General features: G+C 40.0%; 1 protein-coding gene and 2 long non-coding RNA genes across 9 annotated transcripts in view; 2 read left to right on the forward strand and 1 right to left on the reverse strand.

The window, feature by feature from the left end:
- The window catches only part of LOC129653370 (uncharacterized), a 26606-nt gene continuing 2968 nt past the window's right edge, over nucleotides 1–23638 (reverse strand). Inside the window, exons 2-7 of one of the 2 annotated variants that reach the window (XR_008715085.1) lie at nucleotides 20485–20628; nucleotides 18614–18696; nucleotides 17622–17793; nucleotides 16735–16892; nucleotides 3177–4847; nucleotides 1–170 (exon numbers count right to left, since the gene is read on the reverse strand). This is a non-coding gene — a long non-coding RNA (uncharacterized LOC129653370). The remainder of the gene's footprint in view (nucleotides 171–3176; nucleotides 4848–16734; nucleotides 16893–17621; nucleotides 17794–18613; nucleotides 18697–20484; nucleotides 20629–23638) is intronic. The other variant, XR_008715084.1, reaches the window with a different exon arrangement.
- Nucleotides 4522–9701, forward strand: LOC129653371 (uncharacterized). The gene is made up of 3 exons (XR_008715086.1): nucleotides 4522–4605; nucleotides 8660–8802; nucleotides 9597–9701. It is a non-coding gene; the product is annotated as an uncharacterized LOC129653371 (long non-coding RNA).
- PRG4 (proteoglycan 4) overlaps nucleotides 22305–23638 on the forward strand; it is a 16426-nt gene continuing 15092 nt past the window's right edge. For all 6 annotated transcript variants that reach the window (XM_055582956.1, XM_055582961.1, XM_055582957.1 and 3 more), the window contains exon 1: nucleotides 22305–22377. In XM_055582956.1, the coding sequence (XP_055438931.1) occupies nucleotides 22305–22377 (73 nt within the window). The remainder of the gene's footprint in view (nucleotides 22378–23638) is intronic.

Consider the following 23638-nt stretch of genomic DNA (forward strand, 5'->3'; position numbering starts at 1 on the left):
AATTCCTTTAATGAAAAGAAAGAAAAAAAAAATTTCCATTGTTAAATGTTGATAAGTACGGTTGTCCATAAGCCAGAACAGAATTCTGCAGATAAAATACAGTATATATTTCTTTTCCTTATGCAGTTTAATACAGCAGGTATACATTTTGAGTTAATATCAATGGCAGCCTGAAAAAGAGAAAATAAGTGAAAAATAAAACACCATGTAGCTTGAAGCAGGAGAAGGAGAACGTTCGGGCCATTTCAGCTATTGATTTTGATGACAGTGGTAGATGCATTCATTTAGTCACTCAGTGAATTTATAGGCACTGAGGTATGAGAGAGAACGGAGATGAACAAAACATGAGCGTTGTTCTCTAAAGCTCACAGTAGTGTATGTGGTGGGGTGCTGGAGGAGAGGGTACAGAGAGGAGTAAGGTGCAATCACCAGACAACACTGGAACACACAGGGCTGTGACAGGGCTAAACACACTGACGCTGGAACACACAGGGCCACACACGGGGCTATTACAGGGCTACACGTGGGGCTGTGACAGGGCTGTACACACTGACGCTGGAACACACAGGGCTACACGAGGGGCTATTACAAGGCATAGATGAAGAAACTGATCAAACGTCTTTAAGGGAGCAAAATTTGCCACTCCAAGATGAATCTCTTTTGCACAAGGATTAATTTAGGCTGTTTATTTTTTATTAACAGAAGACTTGGGATGTAAGAGCCTGTTTCCAGAATAGAGCTATCATCAGAGAAATTTATAAAGAATATGGGCTAGATGTGGTAGAGAAAACTCAACAGGACCTGGAGATCAGAGTCCACTCTATGTCCCATTGTCTCTGCATTGCCCAACAAACACTTGTTTTCCAAACATTTGCTTTTCCATCTCTGTTAATTGCCTTCCTCTGCCCTTCAACCTTTGAAGTCCTAAGCCACTAACCCCAACATTCTCTTTTTAGCTGAAGATGGTGTTTAAGATGAGGCTTTCAGCCATTTTGGTGAGTTACTCAGCTCTCCTGGGTCTCTCCAAGGTATATATGTTATTAAACTTTTGTTTGACTTTCTCCTTTTAATTTGTCTCAAGTCAACTTAATTCTTAGACCAGCCCCAACATCTTCCAGGTAGAAAAGATATCTAAGTGAGAAAAAAGTTCAAAATTACTAAGCATATTTCTTTAAATCACCTCATATTGCCTTTTTTTTTTCATTACTACCAATTGCCTCCTTGAATCTCTGTCCCACTTGTCAGTCATAGGGAAAGTAAAAAATAACTTTACTGGCTCTGAGAAGAGAAACAAATTTGGTACAAATAAAAGCAGAACTGAGAAAGAACAAGAACAAGAGATAAAACTATAAAACATTCAATATGGTCCATGTTGAATGACAGTGGGGATTAAAAAGCTATGGGGCTGCAAGGTAAACAAAAGCCAGCTCATGAAGGACTTGTATTCTACCTGAGTTTTTCAACATTATTCTGAGGGAAAGGGGTATGACTCTTTACAGAGAATTTTTTTTTTCAGTGTATAAATTCTTAGTAATTTCCCGTTTTGTTTTTGGACCTGCTGTCAGAGAAACTTCCTTCTGGCTCTTCCAGAGACAACAGAGATCATACTGACTTGCTGGGTCCAATAGAAAACTCTGTTGATTACACGATATATTTAAAGATGGAGACCAAAGGAGATTATCTTTGGGAAGATTCTTCTGCTTAGAATACTAGTGTCTGGACTTCTCTGGCGGTCCAATGGCTGAGCAGCTGCCTGCCAATGCAGGGGACATGGACTCCACCCCTGGTTAGAGAAGACTGCATATGCCACGCAGCAACTAAGCCCATGTGCCATGACTACTGAAGCCCGTACTCCACAGCAAGAGAAGCCACCGCAATGAGAAGCCCATACAGTGCAAGTAGAGAGTAGCCTCCTCTCGCCACAACTAGAGAGCGCCTGGGTGCAACAACAAAGACCCAGCACAGTCAAAATTAAATCAATCGAAAAAGTTTTAAACAAAAGAAAAAAGAACACTAATGTCTAACTCTGTCCCCAGGCTTCTTTCCCTTTCTGAAACTGGCTTTGCTTCTGAATCCAGGAATTTATGGCTAGTATCATCTGTATCCTCTCAAGAATAATGGTAATTAATACTTTAAGAAAAAAAAAATAATGTAATGGAATTCCTGGTTTCCACTTCTCTGTATGAGCAGCTTGGAGTTACCACTCCTCTATAACAAGTGAAAAGGTCTTTTTTTTACAAGTAAAAAGACTGAAAAATCAACCACTCTTCTTAGGTCCATAAGAGAAGTGAGGCCACAGAGCAAAAAGCTACCCCTAAATTTGGAGAACACATAGAATCACAACGTACCAAGCAGAAACCCGAAAATGGAATCCTCCATGGGAACCAATTCCCTAGTAGGAAATCCAGAGTTGTAACTGATAAATTGCTGGAGGCTCAGACTGAACAAGTCTGAAAGTGAAAAACTCCAGGGGGACCCAAATATAGGGGCCCACTGAAACCGAGCAGGGCCCTGTGGGGCTCCCAGGCATGGAGGCTGTTTTGTCACCCATTTCTTGAAGGCAAGACTCCAGTCTACATGAGTCTTGAGTTCCAAAGAGCAGATTTGAACAGTTGCTAATCAAGGGAGGAGCAGTCAAGAAATCACCTAAAACAAGGTTAAATGGACTAGAGAAGCTCATCAAGATTAGGGCTTCTTGAGAAAAGGGCTTCTCTGCTGGCTCAGCAGTAAAGAATCCACCTGCCAGTGTAGGAGACAGGGAGGCATGGGTTTGGTGCCTGGGTAGGAAAGGTCCCCTGAGGAAGGAAATGGCAACCTACTCCAGTATTCTTGCCTGGGGAATCCCATGGACAGAAGAGCCTTGTGGACTATGGTCCAAGGGGTCACGAAAGAGTCAGATACAACTGAGCGACTAAACAACACCTGAAATGAGCTTAAAACATGCAGGCTCTACACACACCCTAGTTTTGCCAGAGACCCTACCTTTGAACCCTCATCAGCCCCTCCTGGGTTGGGACATACAGTTTTGAGGGCACAAGGCCCCCGTGTCCCCCTTTGCCTAGCAAAGTGATAAAGTCATCTTTTTCTACTTCACCCAAAATTCTGTCTCTAAGACTTCTTTCAGCACCAGTGTCAAGGTTTCAGTACCATCACCACTACACTTTTGGGACTCTTACCTCCAGGAGTTTGACCAGGGTCTCAGAGTGAATACTGCAGAAAAAGCTTGTGCTTCCAGCAGTGAGAGGGAAAAAGGCGCCATTTTGAAACACACCAGTGCACTCTAGTTCTTTGTAACAAGGCCTGCCCTCAGGAGAAACTAATCGACCATATTTAACCTGCTAGGGTTTTGTCAGCGGCTAACTGACCCTGGGGAAGGGAGATACCCAACTTTAGCCCACTCTAGCCTTCCTATATGGGGGTTAAGTATGGGGGAGGGGAAGGTGAAGATCAGTCAGTGCAGGAGAGATGAATCAGAAGCACTTGTGAAGTCCACAGTCAAGAGGTGTAGGCTCACTGAAAGACGGAGACTTAGTCATAGGACTACAGGATGCTTCCCCTGCCCCCCCACCTCACCATCACATTAGTAAAGGCTTATTTACAGAAGTTTCTTTTACCAATGACATCATGTCTGGCTATAAGCAAAAACTGCAAGATACAGTAAAGGGCAAAAAAACACAGTTTGAAAATACAGAGCAAGTAGAATCAGATATGGTTGGAATACCAGACCAGGAACTAAAAAAACAAACAAACAACTATGATTAATTTATTAAGGGCATAAAGTAGGCAGCAGACAAGAACAGATGTATAATTTAGGCAAAGAAAGCAAACTCTAATAAAGAACCAAAAGGAAATGTTAGAGATTAAAAATACTGTAACAAACATGAAGGATGCCTGTGATGGGTTTGATTGAGAAACACAGAACAGAATATCCAAGGGCTGTGGAATAACTACAGAAGATGTAACATATGTATGATGGGGATACCAGTGAAATAGGAGGGAAGCAGACAGGGCACAGCCTTGAAAAGAATGACATAGTCATGGGACAGGACAAAAACTGGTTAGAATCAACTAGATCCAAGACGGCAGAAGATTCTGCTCCCAGACCATAAAAACTAACCACTGCATTTTCAGGGCCTCACGCCTTCTGAGACCGCCCACACCCTAAAGAGTGCGTTTTTCCCAAGGCCATTCTCACCTTTTGAGTTGAACCATACAGTGTCTATGGAATCTGTATCTCTTCAAATAAATCCACTTGTTACCTATCACTTTGTCCCTAGCTGAATTCTTTCTGCAATGAGATGTAAAGAACCTGAGCCTCATTAAGTCCTGAGCTCAGGAGTGCAATCTCAGTTAAAAGACTGTGAATCCATTTCCAATTTGAATTCTGGCTGTGTTTGAGTACTGACACATGGGTTCAAATGCCAGTCTAAGGTGCACAGTATCACTAGGAGGAGAAGAAAGAGAGAAAGGAGCAGAAGACAAATTTGAAACAGTAGTGACTGAGAATGTTGTTGATCCCAAGTTTGTGTGCCCTACAGGGAAGATAAGCAAACTAAAGCGTCAGAGTCTGGAGCAGAGAAAGGTTAATTGCAAGGGCCAAGCAAGGTGAACGAACATCTCAATGCTCAAAAAGCCCAAATTTCCCAGCGGCTTTGAGGGAAGAGTTTTTAAAGGCAAATTTGGGGGTAGGGCTCCAGGATATATGACTTTCTTCTGATTGGTTGCTGGTGAGGTAACAGGGTGGTCCAGAAATCTCAACCATCAGCCTTCTGGTTCCAACCAGTCTGGGATCCATGTGCTTCTGTTCCTGAAGTTTCCATCATGCACCTGGGTGGAGGCCCCAGCACCTGTAGAAGAATTTAGAGATATGCATCAGACTGCTATGCCCCTAAGGAGGGGCCAGGGAGCTGCCCATCACTGCACTGCGGTTTCTGACTGACTGCCTTTCCTCTGGTTCTGCATTCCCTCACTGCCCCAGTTAGTAATTGTTTGAATCTGCTGTATTTAACTCAGAAAAGGTCTAGGAGAATGAAGCCTTTTTCCTACAAACAAGAAACAGGGACACAGAAAGGCTTTTGTATCTAGAAGGGCTCCACAGGGTCCAGAGCAGTTTCAAGGATTTTCCCAAATTAATGTCAGACACCAAACCACAGATTCAGGAAGCTCAGAGAATGCCAGGCAAGATAAGTGCTGCCCCAACCACAAACTACCCCTAGGTGTAGTTATGTGTGTGTATATATATATATATATTTTTTTTCATCCTAAAAGAAGCCAGATGGGAAGGGCAGGGAGAACCCCTTATCTATAGATGAAAAAAAAGAGATATGCATTATAGCTGACTCCTCCTCAGAAACCATCCAGAGAAGATAGTAGAGTGAAAGTGTTTCAAAGTGTCAAGAGGAAAAAATGTAATTCATTGTGGACTGGTATAATTTAAGTGGCTCACCACAATCTTTTGACGTTTCAGAATGGTGAAGTTTGGGACTGATTTCAAGTGGCCAAGCGGAAAAGGCTTGACACTACTCAATTTGATGCAAGGGATTTTCCATTCGGTCTCCTCTTTCCAGTTGCCAGAGGCACTTTGTAAAATTACTCACCAGAGATGGGAATGTTTTTCAATGTTATCTCAAGGTTGTGTTTGGCTTCACTGGAAGAAAAATCAGTTTACATTTCACCAGTTTTGTAAGATTTCTGTATTAGTCAGACTATGCTAACTGCTCTGTTGTTGTGTGGTCGCTAAGTCATGTCCAACTCTTGCGACTCCATGGACTGTAGCCCGCCAGGCTCCTCTGTCCATGGGATTTCCCAGGCATGAATACTGCAATGGGTTGCCATTTTCTCCTCTGGGAGATCTTCCTGACCTAGAGATCGAACCCACACCTCCTGCATTGGCAGGTCGGATTTTTACCAGTGAGCCACCAGGGAAGCCTGCTATAAAACAAAACAAAACCTCTTGAATTTCTTTACACAGAGTTTATTTATTGCTTCCTTATGGCACAGTCTAATGCAGGGTATAGGAGAGGGGGATGCCTCTCATCCACAGTCATTCAGGGAGTTAGACTTTCTAGATGATGGTGACCAGCATCATTTAGCGCCTCGGAGTCCTCAGCTTTGGACCAAATGAAAGGGGTATACATCACTTCTGCTGATGAGGTGTTACAGCTGGATATGAAAGTGAAGTCACTCAGTCATGTACGACTCTTTGTGACCCCATGGACTGACTGGAGCCTACCAGGCTCCTCCGTCCATGGGATTTTCCAGGCAAGAGTACTGGCGTGGGTTGCCATTTCCTTACAGCCGTGTGGCTCCTCCTAATTGTAAAAGATGTAGATAAATGCAATCCAGTTCTGTGCTCAGTTTCTCTTCCGTAATTTCTACGTGAAGACTTGAGTTAACTGGCTCCATATTTCTGATTTATTCCAGTAGCTTTTTTTTTTGTGACAGCTGTTGCCATCTTCTTCCCTTCCCAGCTCTGGTTGGAGGCTATCATTTGGATATTGACTGGATATTGTCATGCCTTTTGGATTCATATCGTCAACAGTTTAATATACTTGCTTTCTCACATGTTATTTATTGGTCATATTAATTTAATATGGCAGACAAGAAAATGAGCTGTGTTTACAAAACCTATTTGAACTATCTCCAGTGTCTTTTTAAAAACTTTATAAGCAGGATTCCTCTATGACCCACCTCCCAGAATATTGGAAATAAAAGCAAAAATAAACAAATGGGACCTAATTAAAATTAAATTAGATCTGCACAACAAAAGAAACTATAAGCAAGATGAAAAGATAGCCTTCAGAATGGGAGAAAATAATAGCAAATGAAGCAACTGACAAACAACTAATCTCGAGAATACACAAGCAACTCCTATAGCTCAACTCCAGAAAAATAAATGACCCAATCAAAAAATGGGCCAAAGAACTAAATAGACATTTCTCCAAAGAAGACATACAGATGGCTAAAAAACACATGAAAAGATGCTCAACATCACTCATTATCAGAGAAATGCAAATCAAAACCACTATGAGGTACCATTTCACGCCAGAATTGCTGTGATCCAAAAGTCTACAAGCAATACATGCTGGAGAGGGTGTGGAGAAAAGGGAACCCTCTTACACTGTTGGTGGGAATGCAAACTAGTACAGTCACTATGGAGAACAGTGTGGAGATTCCTTAAAAAACTGGAAATAGACCTGCCTTATGATCCAGCAATCCCACTGCTGGGCATACACACTGAGGAAACCAGAAGGGAAAGAGACACGTGTACCCCAATGTTCATCGCAGCACTGTTTATAATAGCCAGGACATGGAAGCAACCTAGATGTCCATCAGCAGATGAATGGATAAGAAAGCTGTGGTACCTATACACAATGGAGTATTACTCAGCCATTAAAAAGAATACATTTGAGTCAGTTCTAATGAGGTGGATGAAACTAGAACCTATTATACAGAATGAAGTAAGCCAGAAAGAAAAACACCAATACTAACACATATATATGGAATTTAGAAAGATGGTAACAATAACCCTGTATGCGAGACAGCAAAAGAGACACAGATGTATAGAACAATCTTTTGGACTCTGTGGGAGAGGGAGGGGGGAATGATTTGGGAGCATGGTATTAAAACATGTATAATATCATATAAGAAACGAATCACCAGTCCAGGTTCGATGCAGGATACAGGAAGCTTGGGGCTGGTGCACTGGGATGACCCAAAGGGATGGTATGGGGAGGGAGGTGGGAGGGGGGTTCAGGATGGGGAACACGTGTACACCCGTGGCGGATGCATGTTAATGTATGGCAAAACCAATACAATATTGTAAAGTAAAAAATAAATTAATTAATTAATTAAAAAAATAAAAACTTTATAGCAGAGAATTCACTGAAGCATTTGAAATACATGCTACTTTACAGAAACAATCATGTGACCCAAGAGACTCTTGTTATAGTTAAGCCATAAATTTGGCCTTAAATTTTCTAGCAATTAATATAAATAATTGTTATTTCTTCATATATGGATTCTAATTATTTATCATCTAATCATTTCATAAAATATAATGCTATAGGGACCTCCCGGGTTTGGTCCCTGGGTCGGGAAGATCCCCCCTGGAGAAGGGAATGGCCATCCACCCCAGTATTCTTGCTTGGAGAATTTCAAGGACAGAGGTGCCTGGCAGTCTATAATCCATGTGGTCGCAAAGAGTTGGACATGACTGAGCAACTAACACTTTCACTTCATTTTCAGGGACCTCCCTGGCAAGTTCAGTGGTTAAGATTCCTCATGCCTCTTGGCCAAAAAACAAAACATAAAACAGAAGCAATATTGTAACAAATTCAATAAAGACTTTAAAAAAATAAAAATATAATGTTATATATACAGGTTATATTTTTTGTGAATAAAACATTGAAGACTTTTAGACATACAGCCTTTTATAGATATTTTTCAAGGGATTTTTGTGAAGTTTTTAAAATTCTAATTCAATGGAGAATTATGAATCTTCATATTAAGGTTTGACTCAGGGGGATGATGGCATGGGGGTTTGAATGGGGTTCAAGAATGGAGAGAATCTAGATGAGATTTCTGTGATAAAATTGTATAATATAACCTGATTCCAACTCGTCTGATTCCAACCTGTATTTTTCCTTCTCTACTATAGACCCACTTGCTATTCGAAAATGCCATACTTTTTCATAAGATAATCTGTTAAATCTCAGAAGACAGTCCTTTGACCATAGATTGTGGTATCACATCAAGTAATTCTTAGAACTCATGAAATAAAAACAACAGTGATATTTAAAGGTAGGTTTCTTTGAGTGTTCAACAGCCTCGATTTGAGTTATATTTTTTGTAAGAATTTTCATATACTATTCTTCATAACAACAGGGGCAGTGTTCAGCCCCTTCTCAAAAGTTTTTGATAGATCACCAATTAGTTATGTGTTCATAATACTTAATCATAATATATAATTTTTCCTGTTAGTTCACAGTATAGAAGAATACCTTTTAAAAACCTATTTGGAACAAAACAAACACCTTACCTAGGGTATCATATTTTGTGTTATTGTTTTATTTACTCTATTTTTGCTAAATATGCCTACATATTAGGTGTCATGTGGTATACTTAAATTTATTTAAATTTATAAAGTTTTCTACTATATCTGGATTTGCCTCCAGACTTTACATTTCTGTGCTTTATTTTATGATTATATAAGTTAACAGCCCTAATAATAACAAACTGACTCACGTGTGCTCCTAGTTCTCTGCTTTACAGTCCAATTGGCTAGACGCTAACACGGTTCCTTTTCCAAAGTTTAAAATCAAGGTGTGGGGAATTCCCTGGTGGCTCAGTGGTTAGGACTCAGCACTTTCACTGCTGAAGGCCAGGGTTCAATCCTTAACCAGGGAACTAGGATCCCACAAGCTGTGGAGAAGTGGTCCAAAAAAAAAAAAAAAAAAAAGATGTGAAGATTTGTTTATTAAGTCTCTCAAAATAGCTTTGATAAAGGTTGACACTGTAATTGCAATTATGAGAATTCATGCTTTAAAAATATACATATTAAAAATTTTGTTTGTTTATTTATTTGGCTGCACCAGGTCTCAGCTGTAGCATGGGTAGCCTTAGTTGCAGCACGTGGGATCTAATTCCCTGACCAGGCTTCGAACCCAGACTCCCTGCATTTGGACTGAAGAGTCTTGGCCACCAACGAAGTCCCTCCATGATTTTTTAAAAATAATTTTCTTTAATTAAACATTTGTTAATGTCTATAAAAGCAAGTCAGGGAAATGTATGAAAAAAATACCCAGGTTACATATAAGAGAGAAAATAGTCCCAGTCCTGAGCTGGGGCATACTTTTACATCTGATGTAATTAGCTGTTCCTTCTGAGATGAAATTAGAATTCTCCTTGATAGATTTTAATGAATTTAAAACCACTTCTGTGAACCCCACCTTTCATCTCTCAGCCCTGGGAGAAACTCTCTTAGAGAGTCAAATGATCTTAGACTACAGTTCTTCATGTCCTTATCTAAGAGTCTAAGCTCTAGACTTTACTGTTAAATATCTCCTTTTTGTTGCTGTTGTTTAGTCACTATGTCATGTCCCACCCCAAGCACAAAGTCACCAGGCTCCTCTGTTCATGGGATTTTTCCAGGCAAGAACACTGGATTGGGTTGCCGTTTCCTCCTCCAGAGAATCTTCCCGACCCAAGGATGGAATCCTTGTCTCCTACACTGGCAGACAGATTCTTTACCACTGAGCCACCTGGGAACCCCTAAATGTCTCTACCAGGAGAAAAATCATGATTTTTGTGTGAGAAATGATTTTGTCTGAGAAATTTCTTTACAGATATTTTCAAAATGTCTGTGATTTTTTAAAAAAATTAAAATTCAACTAAAAAGTAATACAGCTTCATCAGCTTCATTGTTGAATTTATTTCCCTTATTGATGACAGAATATCCTTTATCCATTATTCAAAGAAAAGGAATTTCCTTTATTCATATCCTTTCCAAAGACTTGGTTTTTTTCCCCCTTTAAACATTAATTTATTTATTTGGCTGTGCTGGGGCTTAGCTGTGGCATGTGGGATCTAGTTCCCTGACCAGGGATTGACCCCAGGCCCCTTGTATTAGGAGCACAGAGTCTTAGCCTGTGGACCACAAGGGAAGTTTCTCCAAAGGCTTGTTTTTGATAGCATGGCTTTGATGGGAGGACATAACCTCAACACTGATGCCTGAGGGGAGGAAAGGAGAACATCTCTTTAGGGGAGAAAATATTAGATTCAAAAGTTAGCATAAATTATATTTAAAATGGATAACCAACAAAGACCTACTGTATAGCACAGGAAACTGTTCAATATCATGTCATAGACTGGATGGGAGGGGAGTTTGAGGGTGAATGGATGCATGTATATGCATGGCTGAATCCCTTCACTGTCCACCTCAAACTACTGTAACATTGTCAATAGACTACATTCCAGTATAAAATTAAAAAGCTTTTTTTTTTTAAGTTAGCATAAGAAAGCCAAGAAAGACTCATGACACACTCTGATATATGGCAGAGAACAGTTGCTCTCCAGCTCTATGACTGTAAACTCTCAAAGTCAGGGATGAGCTAGTGTATTGTCTCTACATTTTATAGAAGATTAGTTATTTAATGCAACTTAACTTTTGAAAAAAAAGAGTAAATTTCTTTGTGCATCAGTTATTTCAGGACGTTATTTGCTTATTCCCTATGGACCATACAAGGACCGATTAGGAAGAATGATTTAAATCTTAACATCTGCTCTCTAAATGACTGGAATAGACTTGTCTTGGCTATCTTGACATGAACTATAAAATTTACATTTTTGAAAATACATCAATTTTTTAAAAATAGAAGAGAATTCATTGACGTTATAAACTCTTCTTTCTTTATATATTTTCATGAGGTGACTTTTATTGGCACTGCTTGTGCTGCCATCCGCACTCAACTCCAGCGCACCTGGGTTTCTGGTGCTGCTGCATATTCACTCTAACTGCTGCAAAAACTCTAACTACCACTATTGCCGTTGCCACTGTGAATAATGGAAAATGTGCTAAGTAAAACATAATCTTTTGAGGCACTTGTCTCAAAAAGTACCAAGTGAGAAAAAGACACCACTCTTCCTAGTTCTCCAAACACAGCACGTTCTTTGCTGAGAAGGGCTGTAAGTGATACATAATCCAGAGGGTCTGGTTAAGTGCCCACCCGATGCACCCCACTTCCTCAGGCCCCAGTGCGTCCTCACCCCTTTTCTTTGGTCCCATGCCTATCCCCAGGTTGCTACCAGATCTAAAATATCCACTGACTACTGTTGTTTCTGGGTTGTCCTCTACCTCCAACCTGCCGCCCTGGAGGCCCATTAACTTCCCAGATCCATGTCTCAAGTAGTGACTCACTCTTTCCTTCATTACACCCCTTGCTGATCATCACTTTTTATTATGTTCTACAATTCCCTGTTGGTACTTCCTCACTAATGCCAGCAGTTCTGAAACGGGCTGATTTTAGGCAAAATATACTTTTCTACTGAGATTTCTCTTAACATTTTTTCCCTATATAACTTTTAGATTCCCCTGCCTTTAGTTTTCATGAGGTTCAGTCAATAACCCCACATATGTTGTTCAGTCTGTCAGACTGCTAGAATGAACCCATTGGTTGTCATAGAAACCTCGCAAAGACTGCAAATAAATGGCATTGGCAGCTTCTAAAGAGAAATCTTCTGAAGGAGTGAATGGTTTTGTGTGTTGCCAATGGCGGGAATCCTGGACTAGTGATTAGGTCACTCCCACTGAGTCTTTGATTCATAGGTTTGCTTCCTGTAAAAGGCTTTTTAAAAAAATGTGTTGAACCCAACTTTCCTTGATGCAATGAAACAAGCCAAGGATGTTCAGGTGAAACTCCAAAAGCAAAGGCAGAGGAGTACCAGCTGAAACCAGATGATATAAACTGACCCATTACCCAAAAGTTGCTATAGTTTGTTGATCCAGTATCCCGACAGTGAGTCACTTTGGCCGTCAGACTTCATTCCGGTTTATGACAGAGCATCACTTATAAGAATTGCCATCAAGGAAGAAGAAACTGGCCACAATCCATGAAGCACAAAGAGCCACTCTTACCTTTTCTGCTCTATATTTGAAAACTTTCACTTGCTTTTGAGTTGTTTTCTTTATAGCATGATTCACTATTGTTTTGTTCAATGATAAAGTATAAACAAAAAAGCCACACTGGTGTCTCTCTCATCCTAGACACCTCAACCCAGGACTCTGGAATGGCCATGTGGAAAGTAAGAACTAGCCCTGCCAGGAGTCTGTGTCCGACAGAGGCCCCAGGAACATGGCAGGGCTCTGCTCAGCCGCTCTGTATCAGTCTTCAGGTCAGAGAGGTTCTCTCAAAGCCTTCAATTAGCTCTCAGTTCAGTTCAGTCGCTCAGTTGTGTCTGACTCTTTGCGACCCCATGAATCGCAGCACACCAGGCCTCCCTGTCCATCACCAACTCCTGGAGTTTGCTCAAACTTATATCCATTGAGTCAGTGATGCTATCCAGCCATCTCATCCTCTGTTGTCCCCTTCTCCTGCCCCCAATCCCTCCCAGCATCAGAGTCTTTTCCTATTAGCTCTAGCTACTCCTTAATTCATCAGAGCTATTCATGCTGTCAGCCCACACCCCTCCTAGTGGCTCTCAGCCTCTGAAGCCTCTGAAGCCTCTGAAAGCAGCTCTGATGAGGCAGCACCTTTTCCTAATATTTTACATATTAGATGTCATCTCACTGTTCAGTTTCCTTAGAGGTCAAGTATGAGAGTGGTCTACATGTAGCTTCTGGTTTGACACAGTGCCTGCCATGACTATGGTCCACAAGTCCACTGATATCAAACACTTTTGTGAACATGGTGGGATTTATTAAAGACTGTATGTAAGGAGGGCTTCCCTGGTAGTTCAGTGGGTAAGAATCTGTCTTTCAGTTTAGGGGACACTGGTTCGATCTCTGGTCTGGGAAGATCCCACATGCCACGGGACGACTAAGCCCATGTGCCACGACTACTGAGCCTGTGCTCTAGAGCCCGGGAGCCACAACTACTGAGCCACATGCTGTAACTACTGAAGCCCAAGCAAGAGAAGCCATCGCAAGTGGGAAGTCTGAGCACTGTGACTAGAGAGGAGCTCCCGTTCACCACAACTCAAGAAAAGTCCATGCAGCCACGAAGACCCAACATAGCCAAAAATAAATAAATATTTTTTAAAAATTAAAAAAAGACCGTGTAAGAAACACCGAAAGGAGGAGTGACATTGCCCACCACACAGCACATGAATTAATAAAGTCTTCATTAGTCAGTTGCTGTTTATTTCAATTTTCCATTGGAGATACGTTTCTCTCTCCGTTTTCGCTCCAACCCAGGGCTCACTCCCTCTGCTTCCTTCTACCTTGCTTTACTAATCGGAATGCCTGAATGCTGGCCAGCTTTTCCTTTGCTAAGGGCTTATGAAATTCTTATTTCAACCAAGCGGTCTCTCTTGGGAAGGCAACATGGGAATGCAAAGTGAGTTGTCGCTTAAAAAAATAAATTTTTCCGGATCATTGCATTACACAATCTGTAGTTTCTTGACTTTCCTGTGTTAAACTAATTTTTTAGATTCAAAAACAGAGCCACAGATGGTTCAACTGGTTTCTCAAAAGTTTTAAACAATCCCAATTTTAGTTTTACTGGCATTCGAATAAATTGCTCTGCCTTTTCCCTCCTCTGGTATTCCTACCTGCCTTGTACTGAATAAAGATAGATTGTTCTGTGCAAGACTGTATCAACTATTTACGTCTAGATTTATCTTTTTTGGCTTTTTACTTCTTTTCTCCTTAGGTCCCCCACATTCCTTTTCTACAGGAAGCATGGAAAAGATAAAGGTGCCGGGAAAGATATTAGCTTTTGGCTGCTGGCCTGAATGTTGCCCTTTAGTATTTATTAGCTAACTTTCTTAACTAGCAATATACTTTAAGATGAGCCATAAAGGGAAAAAGAACCAAAGCAGAGAACAGTTTCTGTTTTCAACACTATGGAGGGCTAATTATAAGTTTTCTGAGTTCTGGGGTTTTTCAACGGAAGTTTCCTCCGAAAATCACTTCTTTTCCCAGCACTCTTCCTTGCCTTACTGGATTTTTACAACCTGTTTTCCAAGGCCAGAGGTCACATCCATTAGTTGTCTCATTTCTACAAATGCATGTGGTAAAATAGAAGAATAAACAGGAGTGTATCTAAGTATCAACTCATTTTGCTTGTTGGGATGGGAAAAAAGAATTTTTAAAAAAGACCTGTCTTACTGATGATAATTCTACAGTTTCACTAAACTCAACTCGATATTTCACGAAACACTTCCTATGTACAAGTTCTTGGCTAGGTGCGTACACGTGTGCTAAGTCGCTTCAGTTGTGTCCAACTCTTTGCGACCCTATAGGCCATAGCCCACCAAGCTCCTCTGTCCATGGGATTTTCCCGACACAACTGGAGTGGGTTGCCATGCTCTCTTCCAGGGGATCTTCCCTGGATCCCACCCAGGGATCGAACCTGCATCTCCTGCACTGCAGGCAGATTTTCTTTATCACTGAACAATTGCATATGGACAAAATTTTGAAGAGAATGTGTAAGTATGTAAACAGTTGTATTACAAATGGTAAAATTATACATGAATGTTTTTATTAAGACATTTTTATAATTAAATAAAAACTGAAAGCTGAGACTTACTTGTCTTATTCTACTGATTCCTCACCTATGCTGTCATCTATGATGACAGTCATCTATTAAGGACGAAGCCACATCTATCTTTTAAACTGGGTCAATGTTCTAAAGAGCCAAAGCTTTTTGGGTTTCATATAGTAGTTCAGTGTTAGAATTTGGAATGTAACATTAAAAGAAATCTACTTCTATAATTTTTAGACAAATGTAGGCTGGAGAATCCTCCTTCCAATCAGAGGAAAAGCTACTGAAATGCTCGTACTTGGTTTCCTTACTTGTAAAGGGAATACTAATAAAACCTACTTCATTACTTGTTTTGTTTTTGTTTAGGTTTGTTTTGCTTTAATAAGAATAAGGGCCTGGTACCTTTTTAGGTTTCCCTAGTGGCTCAGACGGTAATGAATCTGCCTGCAGTGCAGGAGACCCAGATCTTGAATCCCGGGGTCAGGAAGATCTCCAACAGAAGGGAAAGGCAACCTACTCCGGTATTCTTTCCTGGAGAATCCCGTGGACAGAAAGCCCGGTGGGCTACAGTCCATGGGGTTGCAAAGAGTCAGATACGACTGAGCGACTAACACTTCCACACTTTCACCTACTTGGTATTCACTAAACGTGGATGGGAGTTGGTGGGAGTGTTAGCTGAAGCCTGACCAGACTCTGGGGGACACTGCTGGGACCTTGAATTCACCTCCATAAAGAGTACAGATCCTTATGATACTATATGTCAAGGAGGACTTGAGGGACAAAAAGATCTGGCCTATACCAAGCCCCTGCCATATATGTTTCCTTTGTGGAAAGAGCAGAGTTCAAATAGAGGATAAATAAATAACCATTCTTATCATCTCTCTCTCCAGTCCCTTCCCTCTTGTGGTTTAATTGTCACACACAAAGAAACAAGGGTGTTTAAATACCAAGACTGTCCTTCCCTGTCTAAGGGAGAGGTAGGAGAGGGGCTAATATTAGCTGTAACACTGATTCATGAATTCATTCAACCAAGATCGATGGAGCACCCTGAGATGTAAAGACCCTCTGCTGTCTGGTTTTATAAGGCAACAGCTTTAAAGGGTCAAGAGGGGGAAAAGATTGAGTTTTATTTTAAGCTTCTGACTTTTCTGTATCAAGCTGAATAAAAATTTCACTGGAGCAATTCATCATAAATGTCTTGCTTCTTAATTCTTTTGATAGGAACTAGCTACCATGGACAGACAAAAGGATTTTACAAACACTATTATGCAATGTTGTACAATCAGCCAAAACTGCATTATGCTCAGTGTCTTTGAAGAGCCTGGCATTTCTGCTTTGGAATGACTCAAAAAAATGTCCTAGATGGTGTCTCTTGGAAGACTTTCCTCGTGTCCCACCTATGTGTGGTCCTTCAACCACAGCCAAACTTCGCTCCCACTCTCTGAACAGTCTCGAGTATTTGTCACACTGAGTTCTTAAAACATCCCGATTCACTTTCACTCACTTAAACAGTTACGTAGAAATTACTCACGTTGTTGGCTTCTGGGAAATACATTTGTAATGATTTCATCTGAGCTGTCATACATAATATGCTTCCTTGACATCTGGAATCCAAGTGATGTAGATTGGAGACATCACAATGCTGTACTGGTAATGGCTAGAAAACAGAGATGTGATGGCAAAGTAGCTCTTGGAAGAAAGACAGTAAACTTGAGTTAAATTCAGCAAACATTAAGAGTATCAATCAGACACAGAAAGAACACACATTACAGAATGAGCCTAATGTAATTGCTCTGGATCCTTCAGAAACTTATGACTTAGTGGGAAAAATGGATATTGATAAGTAAGAAATGCCCTTATAGAATACAAATAAAGTTATGCAGGAGCACAAAGTAAATAGTTATTAACCTTGGATATGACAGCATTGGGTCACAGAATTGGTTAAAATCATGGCTTTGTAGCCCGATTGCTATGTTGTTGCTAAGTCGCTTCAGTCGTGTCCGACTCTGTGTGACCCCATAGAAGGCAGCCCACCAGGCTCCACCGCCCCTGGGATTCTCCGGGCAAAAACACTGGAGTGGGTTGCCGTTTCCTTCTCCAATGCATGAAAGTGAAAAGTGAAAGTGAAGTCGCTCAGTCGTGTCCGACTTTTAGCGACCCCATGGACTGCAGCCTTCCAGGCTCCTCCATCCATGGGATTTTCCAGGCAAGAGTACTGGAGTGGGGTGCCATTGCCTTCTCCTTGTAGCCCGATAGGTGTGGTTTAACATATTAACTTTACCATTTACTGCTTTCTAGTCTTAAGCACATTACTTAATCTTCCTGTGTCTTAACTAACTCAAAGGTAAAATGGGTTTAGTTACAATAATTATCAGATCACCGGGAGGCACAATTAAGCCATGCGCATGCGCCATATACCTTTCTATGAGAAGTCGGGAAAGAGGGCGTCCAGGTCAAGCGATTTCCTGTCAGGGAGGCAGAGTGGAAGGTGTACATACTCCATCCACTCACATTTCACTGGAGAAAATGCAGTCACCTTGTCACGCACGACTGAATGGGGAACTGGGCAGCGGAATCTCTAGCTGGGCAGCTGGAAGAGGGTAGAAAAGGCCCACAAACTCCACAAACAAATGCAATAATTCTTAGGTAATGGTTAGACTTTTAATCCACATTGAAAAAAAAAGCCACAACTCTGTGACGGCGCCATGAAAAAAGCAGACAGACCATGTGTCATGTCATACTGTGTCTCAGTCATGTCTGACTCCCTATGACCCTATGGACTGTAGCCCGCCAGGCTCCTCTGTCCATGGATTCTGCAGGCAAGAATACTGGAGTGGGTTGTCATGTCTTCCTCCACTGGATCTTCCTGACCCAGGGACTGAACCCCAAGTCTCCTGCATCTCCTGCATTGGCAGGTGAATTCTTCACCACTGAGCCACCTAGGTAGTCCCCAAATCCTCTGCTCTATTCCTTAGGAGAGGTCCCCAACCTTTTTTGGCTAGAGACCAGTTTCATAGAAGACAATTTTCCTACAGAGAGTGGGAGGCAGGGATGGTTTTAGTTTTGCCCACCACTCACCTCCAGCTGTGTGGCCAGGTTCCTAACAGACCGCTTGGGGACCCCTGTTCCAGAATACATTAATTTGGCATTGTGAGCAACACTGGGGCAATAGAGAGCAAAACTGCATGTGTGGTTTTCCCCTCCCAGCCCTCAGTTTTTCCTAGGCTGCTGCTGGAAGAAACAGAAACACATCCAAGGTGTGGAAAGGTGGAGAGCAGCCGCTCGATGCAGACACACTGGCAATAGGGCAAAGCGACAAGGAACAGCAGGGATGGAGAACAGGGCACACCAAGCAGAAGGGCACCTCGGTCTGGGATAATCTAATGCAGAGAAAATATCCCTAAACACACCTGAATGTTCTCTGAAGCATCACTGTGTTGCTGCCAAGCACAGACACTGCTGTTCATGAGGGTGAATTCAGTGAAAAACATTCCTAGAAGATGAGGGTAGGATCCAATATTATTAACATCCTCTCCCCCTTTCTTACCCTCCTCCCCATGTCCCTCACACCAAAAACCAGTCCTGAGATATTTTTTATCCCAATTAAGTAAGATTTAAGTGAACATTAAGAAAAAACATTTAAACGAGAAAAGAAATCTCAGAGGGGGAACCTATAATCTAATGGAAAGATTTCCGTTTGGTCAGCAAGGAAGGCTGAATGATCCAACACTCACAGAATGAAGTGTGTAGTTCGTGTATTTAGTAGATAAAATGAAAATGCTGCCATGCTTTTGAGGCAAACTTTACTCACCCAGATAGCTTCATTACCCAATAGAATTATACAAATCAGGTTAAACTCCATGAATGTGATATTTAATAAAGTTTCTCATTTTTTCCCTACTGTAATATGCTGAGACAACATGTTTGATGTCTCAGTGGATATGTTTAAAGTTGTTATTGGTTACAATTATGTGTGTGTGTTGTCAGTTTCCCAAGCCTAGAAGGTGAATTTAGCAAAAATTACTAGAGAAGATTTTTCAGTCACTTTAGGAACACCAGTTGTGAACTTCCCTGGCAGAGCAGTGGTTAAGACTGATGCTTCCACTGCAGGGCGTATGGGTTTGATCCCTAGTTGGGGCACGAAGATCCCACATGCCATGCGATGCAGCCAAATAAAAAAGAATATATCTTGCCATCATTCTGATGATTTTCCATCTTTATCCAAAGAAGGAAAACATTAGTACAGATAACTCTAGAAGGCAATAATCAGAATTCAATCTGTTTAAGAATATATGTCTGTGTGCATTTCTGATATTCTTGGTATTCCCAGCCTTTCAAACAACTAACAAGAAAATGATGTAAACATCTGACTTGAAAAAATTGCAAAGCTTCTAGCTTCCCCTTCTTGATCTCAGGAAAGTTAAGAATTAATTCAGTTCAGTTCCATCCAACAGGATTGTCTGTACATCTGCTGTGTACTGCTTAGTGATTTTAAGTAAGACAAATCATAATCTTTAGCCACTTTCATCCCCTAAGGGAAAATCTGCCATAAAGACCCAGGGCAAGAAGGCAACTGGGTCTCAGGAACAAGGAGTAACCAAGACCCAGAAAGCTCTCAGAACACTCTCTGCAGGACTGCTTCCTTCACTTGCATGTCTTTATTCTGAAGGACTTTCTCTACCTCTTTAGACAGTTGTTCACACGTTACATGTCTACATAGACAAACTTGTCGTCTCTGGATTGCAATTCCAAATTTCCAGGACAGGGAAACATATTAACCCAGTTTATTTCTGGTTTCTATTCCCCATCTTGCCGGCTGAGTCTGATGTGGTAAGATCATGTATATGAAACTGGCAAAAAGGGAAATATCCCTAAAGTCAGGGAGGTAGTTCTCAGAGAGAGGAGATTATTTAGATCAGATAGTCTCTAAATTGTCCTCATACATATAGCCCAGAATAAGAATTGTGGAAACAAAAGAGATGCTTATATTACAATCTCTGGCTTTACAAAGGTCACAATCTCATAAACCCACATGTACACATGGAGGAGTAATATTTAATATGAAGGGGTGACTTTGATCAGAAGGGAGCCAGATAGAGTAGGAACACAGTAGACCTCAAAATAAGTAGGTTCAAATTTTGGCTCTGGCTCCTACTCATTTATGCATCCTTAGTAGGGTCACAGATTCTTCATTTGTAGATCTTTATCTTATTTGTAAAATATGGATGATTATATATAAATTTAAAGGCATTTTAAAATGATAATTAAGTGTAGCACCTACCAAACACATAGGATACAGCAGACTCCAGCTCACAATAGTTTGGTTCAGTAAGTGTGTATCGAACACATCCTTGGTGAAGCACTGGACTACATATGAAGACGTAGAAGTTAGTTGTCCTGGGGAAATGCAGATTGTTCGAGGGGCCTGGGAGGTGGGAATAAGAGAGATGAACAGTTAATTCAATCATCATTCCAGTTGTGCTTTAGATTGATCTGACAAGATTTCAGGGAGGTGCTAGGACATAAACTAGGCCCTATGTAGGTAGAGAGGACTTGAACAGGAACGTGCCGGGCTCCTCTGTCCATGAGATTCTTCAGGCAAGAATACTAGTGTGCGTTGCCATTCCCTTCTCCAGGGGATCTTTCCAACCCAGGGATTGAACCCCACGTCTCTTAAGTCTCCTGCATGGGAACGTGTATTCTTTACCACTAGCGCCACCTGGGAAGCCCTTGAACAGGAACATTTCCTATCAAACCGGGTAAAACCTTGAGCTAGCTGACCCAACTCTGGGAAGCTGATGGTTCAAATTTTCTCTGTGACAAGGAAGCTACATGAATAAGTAAAAAGACCTTTTCCAAACATTACTGGGCTTAAATAAAGGTGTTAAGGGAGACATCAATATAGTTTTTAAGCAGGTTTTTACATAGTAAAGGAAGATATAAAATCCACAGTGAAAATCATCCACCTAATAGGTAACTGAAAGCATATTTTCTGTGCTCAGTGAAAATGAAAATACTCAAGAAAAGAATTAAACATTTGAATGTATTAGTGCAGAAAACTTATGCCATAAGCTGAAACTAGATAAAGTTTCAAAAACACTCTTTGCTGGGTTAACTGGAAAAAGAAAAAAAAAAGAGATGATACCAGCATTTGACTATTTTAAAGTTGTTGCACTAGTCAAAGCCTGCCAAGCAATTTACCATCTCACAGAACAATTTGTTCATTTCACTTAGAAATTAGAAGTGTGTTTGGGCCAATAAAGCTAAGTTTGTAGTAGTCATTTTTATTAACGGAAGTGTTTTCCAGATGTTACTTAAGTCTGGTCGTCTGGGACCTGTTCCAATAAATGAGGAAAGTTTGATTTCATAGGTTGTCACTGTTGATTTTGTCTAACCTTTGGACTAATTGGTTCATCCTAACATATTTGCTCTGATATATAAGAGCATTGGACATTGGAGAAATTCACCTCTCCTTTTACGGGTAAGTGCCACAGTTAACTTGCTTCATGGAGTTATATGTTTTCAATTCAATAAGGATTTATTAAAACTTTATTAAAGGTGCTTGAAAAGATTTATAAGGATAGTAGTTGGAGAGTTTAGAAAAGAATCACATTTATCCAATACACCTGCTGGAGGCTTATGAATTTATATTGGGAGTTAAGAGAATGTTGGAATGATAACTCTGTTAAATTAAATTTTACTAAAGCTGGTTACTTATTTTTTCCCTTCAATATAGGATTTAAACCTTGTACTTTAAGAACATGCTATAATTTGAATAGAGTTTTAAGATAAGTCTTTTTTTCTATTTGGGAGATTCTAAAGTATTAAAATGGTCTGTAACATGGTTGAGATGGTGATTTGATGATTTTTTTTTTCTGTATAAGATTAAATCTAATGGTCAAGTATTTACAATGAATTAAGGCTGGTTACTTTTAAATGTCTTGCTTTAAGAATGGGAAAGTTTTTTTTTTTAATCATTAAATTGAATTTTGAAATTACTGAAATGATGTAATACAAGGATAAATTAGTGGTGAGATCCAAGAGGAGTTTTCTAATACTTTTATTTTCTTTTCAGCGAGGGCTCAGTACCTGAAAACAGCCATGGAGTGGAAAATACTTCCCATTTACTTGCTGCTGCTTTCTGTTTTCTTGATTCAGCAAGCTTCTTCTCAAGGTACCTTAACTGTCAAAAATACTTTTATTTGACAGAGATTGCTAGTTGTTCAGTTCTGACTTTTAGGTCAACAAAAGAAATAACTTTCTAAAAATGATATTTGTCTGAGTTTAATGTATAGTAAAACCTTAAAAGTAGGTAAAGACTATGTAGCATATTTATAAGCATTTTGTATTATGAAATCTTTGTAGAAGTTTTGAGCTTTTCAATAGAGTAGTTTTTGTACTTATTGTTTCTATGGTTCTCCCAAAGTTTTAAAAAACACAAGACACACAATAAAATTATGTTGGAATGATGTATCATCAGATTAACTGAAATGAACAATATTTAAACAGCATATGATTTTTTCCTACGTTTACAAAGAAATTCAACTAATCTTTATATCAAATAAATTATCGATAGCTTATGTTGGCATCATGTTGATATAAATACACTACGGTGAATATTTATGTTTCAAAGGGCATTTTAGTAATCTTGAAAGTGTGCCTTCTTTCAAGGACTATTCAGATAGGAATTTACACAGGTGTGAATGTCATTTTACAACATTGAACCATTCACAGCCCTCCAAAAATAGTCCTGTAAGAACAGTTCTTATTATTCATTTTTAGAAAATGTTAAGGTATGTGCAGTGTAATCAACTTAACAGAATTCTCTAGCATCATAAAATAGATTACTTAACAATAACACCAAGCTTTGGATTTTTGTTTCCCTTTTTTTCCTTTGATAAGCAAAATATGAGAGAAGAAAAATCAAGGTACATAACTGTTATGGCAAAATTACTCTTATAAGGTAGACATTTTCAGTAAAATGATTAAATAAACTGAGCATGTGAGATACCTGCCTGCATGGACATAGTTTCAGAATCACTTAGGTAAGGTGGAAGAACTCATAAGAGCAAATATAAATATTTAATCAGGAATGATGAGTACTCTGGTGTCTCCAAGCTCTTCTGCTCTCTCAGAATAATATTACAAGGTTCATAACACGGGTGCATTTCCTAAGTCACTTCTCCTTCATAATACTACTGGTGGGTCACAAATTTTACTCCTTTAATTAAATGAATTTAAAACTAGTTGTTAAAATCAATATCAATAAAACTAGGGCATTCATTAAATCCATGGAAATGAGTTTTTCCTATAAAAATAATTGACTTCCTATTTCAGAAATCTGCTAGTTGTAAAAGAATAACCTTTTGATGTTGTCTTGTCTGCTTTTCTTGCCTTCTCAATCTCTTCCCGTTCTTTTTTCTGTATATATAATA

Source organism: Bubalus kerabau, chromosome 5 (genome assembly GCF_029407905.1).
Source record: "Bubalus kerabau isolate K-KA32 ecotype Philippines breed swamp buffalo chromosome 5, PCC_UOA_SB_1v2, whole genome shotgun sequence".
Lineage (NCBI taxonomy): Eukaryota > Metazoa > Chordata > Mammalia > Artiodactyla > Bovidae > Bubalus > Bubalus kerabau.